Source organism: Stegostoma tigrinum, chromosome 23, assembly GCF_030684315.1.
Source record: "Stegostoma tigrinum isolate sSteTig4 chromosome 23, sSteTig4.hap1, whole genome shotgun sequence".
Classification (NCBI taxonomy): domain Eukaryota; kingdom Metazoa; phylum Chordata; class Chondrichthyes; order Orectolobiformes; family Stegostomatidae; genus Stegostoma; species Stegostoma tigrinum.
The window spans coordinates 8,304,207-8,315,352 of record NC_081376.1 but is presented as its reverse complement, the minus strand read 5'-3'; the positions used below and the strand labels follow the sequence as shown (position 1 = coordinate 8,315,352).

At 46.3% G+C, this 11,146-nt stretch overlaps 1 protein-coding gene across 2 annotated transcripts in view; it reads left to right on the top strand.

The window, feature by feature from the left end:
• The first annotated feature begins 1,599 nt into the window (after nucleotides 1-1,599).
• tbl3 (transducin beta like 3) overlaps nucleotides 1,600-11,146 on the top strand; it is a 64,269-nt gene continuing 54,722 nt past the window's right edge. For both annotated transcript variants that reach the window (XR_009447109.1, XM_048552686.2), the window contains exons 1-3: nucleotides 1,600-1,706; nucleotides 5,730-5,781; nucleotides 9,575-9,670. Coding sequence is in view for 1 of the 2 variants with exons in the window: in XM_048552686.2 (XP_048408643.1) it covers nucleotides 1,675-1,706; nucleotides 5,730-5,781; nucleotides 9,575-9,670 (180 nt within the window). In the remaining variant the exon portion in view is untranslated. The remainder of the gene's footprint in view (nucleotides 1,707-5,729; nucleotides 5,782-9,574; nucleotides 9,671-11,146) is intronic.

Here is an 11,146-nt window from a genome sequence, read left to right as displayed (position 1 = left end):
ATAAAGTGAGCCAAATTTCAACATGCTGACCTATCATGCTGACAGTTAATTGATTGTGAAGATTTACCATCAAAAAAGGCATAAAATTAAACAATCTATTGGGTCCTAATGCTATTGCAGAATTATCCTAAAATCTTGCAACATGCACATGTGGTTCCTAAATTAACTTCACAGAACCTTTACAGTGCAGAAGCAGGCCATTTATCCCACTGAGTCCACACCAATACTTCCAAAAACATCCCACCCAGATCCACCCCATCCCTACATTTCCCATGGCAATCCACCTAACCTGCACATCTTTGGACTGTGAGAGGAATCCAGAACTCTCAGAGAATCCCATACAGACCCAGGGAGAATGTGCAAACTCCACACAATTACCCAAACCTGAAATGAAATCTGCATCCCTAGCACTGTGAGGCAGCACCGAGTCACTGTACTGCCCAGAGTTGTGATGTAGACATTGAAAGAGAAGTTAAGTTAACCAATGTACTGTGTTTATGTGCTGAAACTGCCAAAGAAAATGGAAAAATACCTTTAGGGAATCACCACATTCCATCAATACAAATCTGATGTACTTATACATGAAGTAAAACAACTAAAAATAGCAAAGGAGATCCGAAGGAAGATGGGGAACTGTGGAACTATCTGCATTTTGTGAGGTAATTCACAAATCGGACATGTCCTAACTGAATGGCAGAATTATGTGGTTAAATCTTGAGGTTAATTTTACTATTAGTTTGGAAGATTGTTTGATATTGGATCTGTACACAAAATGTTGTTTTGGTATTTGTTATAATGTTTTAAGCTGAAGCTGTTATTGTTTAAAGAGAGAGTTTGCATATACACGAGTCCTTTCTTCATTGAATTAAAATTGTTCTCTCCCACAACTCAAAATGAGTTGGAGTTGGGGTAACCTCATGCTTGTTGCTTTGTGGTCTCAACGTACTGGGAGGCTTATGAACCACTGAATTAACCTTGTGTACTGAATTGGCAATGATTTCCCATGTTATGTCATTGAAGATAAAGTCAATAAGGAAAAGCTTTCCAGCAGCAGGACAGTGTGTTCTTAGATAACAAAGAAATAATATAACTTAGGAAAGAATGAATGAGAGGGAAAATGAGGAGGATCACTTTATGTAGTGAAATGTTACAACCTGAGAGTGTTATTACCTGAAAGTGAAACAGAATCAGTAGTAATGCTCAGAATTGAACACATATTTAGAAACAGAATAATTTAGCACAGGAGAAGACTATCCAGCCCCTGGCAAAACAGAATCAGTTTGAGCTACTCCCCTACTTTCCCCACAGAAAGGGAAATGCTTCCCTTCAATTACGTATCCAATTCCAATTTGAAAGATGTCAGAAAGTGCTATGGAGTTGGGTAGGTGAAGAGGAAACCTCTCCAAAGGGCTGGCAGAAACTGGATGGACCGACCGGCCTCTGTCTGTCTTGTGTATCATAACGAGTGGCAGAGGACAGCTGGAGCACCTGCAGGATCCTGGCCGCCCACCAGAGTGCAGTACGGAGCCGTCACCCACCGTGTGCCGTTGCCATGGGATCGATGCGCGTCATCGACGGGGCGCCTCCCGTGACGCGGAAGAGCGCGCCGGAAGTGCCCGGAGTGGAGCTGGGAACGTGCTGTGGCGGGGAGACGGAGGGGAATGAGCCGGGACCATGGCGGCCCCCTCTGTACGCTTCAAAACAAAGTGAGTGTGAGGCAGGAGGAGGGGGAGGCTTCTGCCCCCACCACCTTGTACCTCCCACTCCAAATCCATCGCTGCCCCATTCACACCAGCATCCTCCCCTCTCCTCCCTCAGGCCTCTGATCATGGCCTCTACCCCTCTTCGGGGGGGAGAAAGGGGACGGCGAAGCCCCGGGGTCCCCAGTTGGATTCTGATGAACCAGGGTCCCCTGAGCTCCCTTCCCATTGCAGTGTGATTGCTAAAACCCTCCTCAAATGGAGCCTGTGTATCGAGAATGCGTGTGCTGAAGTCAACATCCTCTCACACAGGCCCCTGAAGTGTGTGGGACAGCCAAGGTTTCTGCTAACTTTCAGCTGCTGGAGCTGTTAAAGTAACTTGTGTGCCAGAAGGTTGTTGGGTTCCGTGGAAAAGGGTGTAACTACCCTATTGAGAACATCCCATTGTGACCCGGAAATGGGTTTTAGATTTTGGGTTTGAGTGAGTAACCTACTTGATCCTTGTCTAGCTGAGACAGAGTGCTGTGCACATGCCTGGTGTTGGCTTTGGTAGAGTTCTCACTTGTTAAGTGCAGGGATAAAAACAATGTGTTTGAGAAATGCAGCAGGTCTGGTCACATCTGTGTAGAGAAAAAAAGAGTTAATGCTTCAAGTTCGATATGACTCCTTCAAACTATTTTTATCTCAGATTTCCAGAAATTGCAGTAGTTTGCTTCTATATGTTAAATGCAGGTGTTTTGCGAATGGGAGCAAAGAAATCCAGCCTTGGTGACATTTACGTTGAGGTTAGATACGTTTGAGTGCAAATGTAAGAAAAGAAAAGCAGTTTCAGTTACACTAGAGTTTTGAGAAGATTTGTAGCTCAGGTTGAGGTTCTGGATGTGAGTTTGCTCGCTGAGCTGGAAGGTTAGTTTTCAGACGTTTCGTCACCATTCTAGGTAACATCATCAGTGAGCCTCCGACGAAGCGCTGGTGTTATGTCCCGCTTTCTATTTATCTGGTTAGGTTTCCTTGGGTTGGTGATGTCATTTCCTGTTCTTTTTCTCAGAGGGTGGTAGATTAATTTGGAGCCAATGTGTTTGTTGATGGAGTTCCGGTTGGAATGCTATGCTTCTAGGAGTGTAAAACAGTAGCATTGAATGAGCTGCTCTGAATAACTGTGCCAGGTCATGATTTTTATCTTCATTTTAACCGAGGTTAACAGTGCAAATCCCAAAACACCAGTGTTAAATCTGAGCCTTTGAATGTATTCCTTAATTATCTTTTCAATTGAGGGGAAAGATCATGCCGAAGTTTTCATCATGCACTTGTAATTTATTGTTGGATCAAATAATTTTACCTGGATTGTAGCAAGTGATATCTTTTGAACAATCAGCCTTTGAACTTTACCCAATCAGCAGTTATGCATCGTTGTGGCTGAAGAGTAGACTTGAAGTACAGCCATTTTTGCTGAAATAATTTTGAGAAGGACTAGGAACTGTGTAACTCGTATTTTGGGCGTACTAACCGAGCCAGCATTCCCACAGCAAAGAGGATTTGATGCATAATGTGATGTTCTTGTGCAACTGATGTCTTTTTAGTTACATGATTCATGACAATCCTTTCGGATGCATCTGCATGACACCTGTAGTGTTAATGTGGAAAGGTTTTGCCTTGTACTATGTGGCAGTTATGGTCTTAGTACAATCTAAATGATTTGTCACCGTGGGATGAGACCACACTGTTTGCAAAGACAGAAAATGGGAAGGACAGGACAGGAGATAATGGCAGGCCATTTCTTTAGATCTGTAAATGATGATAATGATATTTGTGAATGCAGTATAAATATTCTTGAGTAGCATACCATTTCTGCGTGCTATGTTCATGTAGATTTCCTTGCACAGTTTACACACACATATTACATATCTGGCTTAATGTAATGTATGGCACAGATTAGCTAGGATAGTTCAGTATTCAAGTGATTGTTGATGAAACTTGGAGGCTTGCCCAACTTTTAAGAAATTGATTATAATGGGCTGGATTTTAATCATTCGCACTTCTTATGGTAGGGGAGACTGGCAGAGTATCAGCAACTTAAAGTGTTGGTCTTTGACACAAGGGAAATCTGTATGGGGCAAGGGGAATCTGACCGTTGTAATTGCTTCATCACTGCAGTTCTCACAAAGAGCTCTGATTTCAAGCCTGAGAAATACTGTTGACACGGGGCTTTCTGGAATCTGTCAGATTAAACAAGGAAGACTTGTGTTTGCACATCTTGGTCTGGGAACAGTTTGTTTGGAAATCATTTCAAAATACAAATCATTCATTTGTATTTTTGAAGATTTGACAGTTGTCATGAGGAAGGAGGTGAGGAAAGTAAGATCTGCAGTGACTTGACAGTCTCTGACAATGTGTGCCCACCTGGTTGTCTCGCAAGAAGGCCATTTTCGAGAAAGTTACATGTTTACACTCCTGAGGGGTCGGTGCCAGTCATGGCTGGGAAGCTAATCCTCCGCCTGCCTGCCCTATCTTTGGAGCATTGATGCCCACAAGCTGATGCTGTCTTCAGGAGTAGCAGCAGTAAATGGATGAAGGCAAGCCTGCTACTGCCTGTGCTGCTTCTGGCGCTGTTAGTTTCGCTGTTTCCCTTGTTCCTAAGCTGAAGACCTGGGTAGAGCTGCGTAGACAGCTCCCAGACTGTAGTGAAAGCTGGGTACTGACTTCAGCAAAAAAGAAACTCCAAGGCATCAGACCAAAATATTTGAAATGATTTCCAAAACAGATGCCTCCCTGAACAAGTTCTGCAAGCAAAAGTCTTCCTTGTTTAATCTGAGAAGTTCATGATAACTCTACTATCAGGATTGAAATCAGAGTTTTTCATTAGAGCTGCAGTGAAGAATCATTTACAATTTTCAGACTCGCCTGCCCCATGGGGATTTCCCCCTCTGTTGAAGAGCCCATTGAAGCTGCAGAAGGCAGCTGGTTCCTGCAGTCTCCTGTCACATTGGATGTTGCTGGTGTTTAAATGTGTTGCCCACCCACCATGGCCAGAATTAGAATTTTCCTGCAACATAAATCTGGTTTTTCAATCTGCAACACTCAAAGCCCTGCCAATGGATCTGAACAGTGAAGAGCTCTATCCCTTGTGTCTGGCCCAGTTTACATTGTTGATTAACAGAGCATGCATGACTGAAGACTAGGAAATTAACAAAGCATGATAGTGAAGTCTGTCATTGCTGTGTTGTGCCCTTGCTTCTGCCATTTCCATTTACTAACTACGCAATTTGTTTGGCAGTTTATTACCTCTGTATGCATCTAGTTAAATATTTATGCTATTGACTTCTGAGGTTAAGGAAGAACATGTGAAAATCCACATGATACAATCAGGAATTGGATGTACGAATTAAATTGTTTTCTGTTTGATCCCTGAACACACTTCCAATTTCTTTGCAATGTGGCAAGCAAAGAATTCTTTTTCTGGAATAAGTGCCTACCTACAGAAAATACCTGAGTTAAAATCTAGCATTCGTTAATGTTTTGCTGAAATCCTATTGGTGACATGGTACAGTTGAACACAGTGAAACACAGAGAATAACATGGTGTGAAGCTGGATGAACACAGCAGGCCAAACAGCATCTGAGGAGCAGGAAAGTTTTACGTTTCAAGTCGGGACCCTTCAGAAATGAATCATTTCTGAATCCGTCTCCCACTGCAACCCGTGTTGTCTCAGATTCTGCAGCATCGGCAGTTCCTAGTATCTTTGTAACAGTGAAACACAGACTTTTTTAATATTGCTGTAGACGTTTGTGTTTTTTAAAATATAGTCAAAGGCAGCTTTGGGAGTTCTGTATAACAAAATGAGCAAGAAAGGGCAACCAAACAATTGAGCTTAACCTTGCATTAAGACCCACAACTTGAATTCGTTGAAAAATACACCATTTGAAGGTTAAAATATGTTTGCTTTCCTCTGTTTCACTCAAATGTAAGATATTGGTAAATTCGTGTTTCCTTTCTCGGTTAGGTTTAACTTAATTTTTAAATCTCTTCCAGCTATGCTGTTTCAAGCAAGATTGAACCATTTTACAAAGGAGGAAAAGTACAGGTATCTTTAATATATTACAAATTTTTCATTAATAGTTAAACTTTTACAACCGAGTAGTATGGCTACCAAATATTGAAATGAGGGATTCAGTGTTACAACTTTGATATTGCCATTTCATAAATGTTATTTCACAAGAGAACTGAAAATCAATGATTTGATGAATGTGATTTAACAAAGGTGGGTTTCACTCTAGTGTTTTAAAACCTAGATCCATTGAATTTCTTGGCATGTTTGTACGTGATTCAGTTGAATCGAGGGATATTTGTCTGTAATGGTTATATAGCTCAGTATCGCCATTTCCGGAACTGAGCAGTAGATCTAAGGCTTATTGAAAGTGGAAGAAGGTGGAGGTTAACCAAGTAACTCCTGGTCGTACTGTTTATGAAGTTACTCCAATTCTGTAATACGTTGCTGAGACAAAATCAATGTTACAGCAAGAAAGTTACTGAAATGTGATATTAGTGTTATTCTAATTTTTGTCATCTTTTCCTCAGTCATCATTTATTTCCAGTTTTGAATTATGATTAACTCCTCTTTGAATCTTTCTTTCTGTCTAAAGAAGTAAAACAGAAAACCCATTACTGATTTTATTTTAATAAAATGTGGGGCTGGATGAACACAGCAGGCCAAGCAGCATCTCAGGAGCACAAAAGCTGACGTTTCGGGCCTAGACCCTTCATCAGAGAGGGGGATGGGGGGAGGGAACTGGAATAAATAGGGAGAGAGGGGGAGGCGGACCGAAGATGGAGAGTAAAGAAGATAGGTGGAGAGGGTGTAGGTGGGGAGGTAGGGAGGGGATAGGTCAGTCCAGGGAAGACGGACAGGTCAAGGAGGTGGGATGAGGTTAGTAGGTAGCTGGGGGTGCGGCTTGGGGTGGGAGGAAGGGATGGGTGAGAGGAAGAACCGGTTAGGGAGGCAGAGACAGGTTGGAGTGGTTTTGGGATGCAGTGGGTGGGGGGGAAGAGCTGGGCTGGTTGTGTGGTGCAGTGGGGGGAGGGGATGAACTGGGCTGGTTTAGGGATGCAGTGGGGGAAGGGGAGATTTTGAAACTGGTGAAGTCCACATTGATACCATATGGCTGCAGGGTTCCCAGGCGGAATATGAGTTGCTGTTCCTGCAACCTTCGGGTGGCATCATTGTGGCAGTGCAGGAGGCCCATGATGGACATGTCATCAAGAGAATGGGAGGGGGAGTGGAAATGGTTTGCGACTGGGAGGTGCAGTTGTTTGTTACGAACTGAGCGGAGGTGTTCTGCAAAGCGGTCCCCAAGCCTCCGCTTGGTTTCCCCAATGTAGAGGAAGCCGCACCGGGTACAGTGGATGCAGTATACCACATTGGCAGATGTGCAGGTGAACCTCTGCTTAATGTGGAATGTCATCTTGGGGCCTGGGATGGGGGTGAGGGAGGAGGTGTGGGGACAAGTGTAGCATTTCCTGCGGTTGCAGGGGAAGGTGCCGGGTATGGTGGGGTTGGAGGGCAGTGTGGAGCGAACAAGGGAGTCACGGAGAGAGTGGTCTCTCCGGAAAGCAGACAGGGGAGGGGATGGAAAAATGTCTTGGGTGGTGGGGTCGGATTGTAAATGGCGGAAGTGTCGGAGGATAATGCGTTGTATCCGGAGGTTGGTAGGGTGGTGTGTGAGAACGAGGGGGATCCTCTTGGGGCGGTTGTGGCGGGGGCGGGGTGTGAGGGATGTGTCGCGGGAGATGCGGGAGACGCGGTCAAGGGCGTTCTCAATCACCGTGGGGGGAAATCTGGACTCCATTTTCTCCCCTTTGGTCCAGGAACTCCCCACCTATGTCCGTGACACCACCCACGCCCTCCACCTCCTCCAGGACTTCCAATTCCCTGGCCCCCAACACCTCATATTCACCATGGACGTCCAGTCCCTGTACACCTGCATTCCGCATGGAGATGGCCTCAAGGCCCTCCGCTTCTTCCTGTCCCGCAGGCCCGACCAGGCCCCCTCCACCGACACTCTCATCCGCCTAGCGGAACTCGTCCTCACACTCAACAACTTCTCTTTTGACTCCTCCCACTTCCTACAGACTAAGGGGGTGGCCATGGGCACCCGCATGGGCCCCAGCTATGCCTGCCTCTTTGTAGGTTACGTGGAACAGTCCATCTTCCGCACCTACACAGGCCCCAAACCCCACCTCTTCCTCCGGTACATTGATGACTGTATCGGCGCCGCCTCTTGCTCCCCAGAGGAGCTCGAACAGTTCATCCACTTCACCAACACCTTCCACCCCAACCTTCAGTTCACCTGGGCCATCTCCAGCACATCCCTCACCTTCCTGGACCTCTCAGTCTCCATCTCAGGCAACCAGCTTGTAACTGATGTCCATTTCAAGCCCACCGACTCCCACAGCTACCTAGAATACACCTCCTCCCACCCACCCTCCTGCAAAAATTCCATCCCCTATTCCCAATTCCTCCGCCTCCGCCGCATCTGCTCCCACGATAAGACATTCCACTCCCGCACATCCCAGATGTCCAAGTTCTTTAAGGACCGCAACTTTCCCCCCACGGTGATTGAGAACGCCCTTGACCGCGTCTCCCGCATCTCCCGCGACACATCCCTCACACCCCGCCCCCGCCACAACCGCCCCAAGAGGATCCCCCTCGTTCTCACACACCACCCTACCAACCTCCGGATACAACGCATTATCCTCCGACACTTCCGCCATTTACAATCCGACCCCACCACCCAAGACATTTTTCCATCCCCTCCCCTGTCTGCTTTCCGGAGAGACCACTCTCTCCGTGACTCCCTTGTTCGCTCCACACTGCCCTCCAACCCCACCATACCCGGCACCTTCCCCTGCAACCGCAGGAAATGCTACACTTGTCCCCACACCTCCTCCCTCACCCCCATCCCAGGCCCCAAGATGACATTCCACATTAAGCAGAGGTTCACCTGCACATCTGCCAATGTGGTATACTGCATCCACTGTACCCGGTGCGGCTTCCTCTACATTGGGGAAACCAAGCGGAGGCTTGGGGACCGCTTTGCAGAACACCTCCGCTCAGTTCGTAACAAACAACTGCACCTCCCAGTCGCAAACCATTTCCACTCCCCCTCCCATTCTCTTGATGACATGTCCATCATGGGCCTCCTGCACTGCCACAATGATGCCACCCGAAGGTTGCAGGAACAGCAACTTATATTCCGCCTGGGAACCCTGCAGCCATATGGTATCAATGTGGACTTCACCAGTTTCAAAATCTCCCCTTCCCCCACTGCATCCCTAAACCAGCCCAGTTCATCCCCTCCCCCCACTGCACCACACAACCAGCCCAGCTCTTCCCCCCCACCCACTGCATCCCAAAACCAGTCCAACCTGTCTCTGCCTCCCTAACCGGTTCTTCCTCTCACCCATCCCTTCCTCCCACCCCAAGCCGCACCCCCAGCTACCTACTAACCTCATCCCACCTCCTTGACCTGTCCGTCTTCCCTGGACTGACCTATCCCCTCCCTACCTCCCCACCTACACCCTCTCCACCTATCTTCTTTACTCTCCATCTTCGGTCCGCCTCCCCCTCTCTCCCTATTTATTCCAGTTCCCTCCCCCCATCCCCCTCTCTGATGAAGGGTCTAGGCCCGAAACGTCAGCTTTTGTGCTCCTGAGATGCTGCTTGGCCTGCTGTGTTCATCCAGCCCCACATTTTATTATCTTGGAATCTCCAGCATCTGCAGTTCCCATTATCACTGATTTTATTTTGACCAGTTTGGAGATGGAAACATCTTTGCTTTGCTTTGAAGGTTTACTTCGGCCTGTTTTGTCCAATACAGATCAATAACGATGGAACATATATGTTCTGTACTTGTGGAACGAAGGTCAATATCATTGATATCACAACAGGAAAGGTCATAAAGAGTATTGGACAGGTATGGAAGTACTTTAGTGTGTATGCTTTTCGCTCCTTGTGCTGCTGCTGAGCTGTTCTAGTATAGAATGGAGTACAAACTGAGGCCTTTTATTTACGTACCAGTATAAACTTATCACACCGCACCATTGAAGAAGTCAGTTTCTTTTTGTTAATTTCATACTTAATATGCAAAGTCTCAGTGTTTCCCATTGGAGAACTTTTCATGTACAACTCTAGTGGTGGAAATTTCCCCTCTCTAAAGGTGACGAGAGGGAAATGATGGGGTGGGTTGGCTCAGAGAGAACGTAGAACAGTACAGCATAGGAATGGTCCCCTCAGCCCACGATGTTGCACTGAATATGATGCCAAATTAAACAAATCCCTTCTTTCTGCCCTTGGTCCATATCCCTCCATTCTTTGCATATTCATGTGCTTATCTAAAAGTCCCTTAAACATCTCCATCATATCTTACCCCATCACCACCCCCATATATGCTCCAGACACCCACCACTTACTGTGTAAAAGAAACTTGCCCCTCCTATCTCATTCGAACTTTTTCCCCTCTCAGCTTAAATGCATGCTCCCTAGTATTAGACATTTCAACTATGGGGAAAGAAAGTTTCTGACTGTTAACCTTATTTGTGCATCTCATAATTTTATAGAAGTCATTCAAGTCTCCTCTCATCCTCTGCATCTCCAGAGAAAACAACCAGAGCATTTCTAGCTTCTCTAGAAATTCATCCTCTTCTCACCACCTTAGCAATTAAACACTGACCAAGAAGATCTGTTGGGGGCTTCCACCAGCTGTTAAGACTCTTGAGTAGTCAATTAACAACCACTTAATGCACTGAACGTAGCACTTCCCAGATCCCCACTTTGCCGGTGGTCAAGAAGGGTAGCCTGTTGTGGAAAGAAAAGTGACCTGACTGCAGGCTGGGGACCTCCGGTTGTCCCCATTGCGATGAACAAGGGTCAAAGGGTAGCCTGAAAAGCCATGACCTTTCCAATTGGCAACTTTATGAATTGTTGACTGTTGAAAATTTCCTGCAATTTGGTGTCATCCACAAATGTAGAAATTCCTCTAACAGGGGTTAACAGTTCTCTGGTGCTGGCTCTCCAAACCTAACATTCAATCTAGTATCTCGTATTAAAACTCAGGTGGCACGGTGGCTCCGTGGCTAGCACTGCTGTCTCACAGCACCAGGGACCCGTGTTTGATTCCACCCTCGGGCGACTGTCAGTGTGGAGTTTGCACATTCTCCACGTGTCTGCATGGGTTTCCTCCGGGCGCTCCAGTTTCCTCTGACAGTCCAGAGGTGTACTGTGTTGGTAGATTGGCCTTGCTAAATTGCCCATAGTGTCCAGGGATGAGCAAGGTAGGTGGAGTAGCCATGGGAAATGGCAGGGTTACAGTGAAAGGGTACGGATGTGTTTTGTGATGCTCTGTGGAGGGTCAGTGTGGACCCAATGAGCCAAATGGTCTATTTCTGTAGAA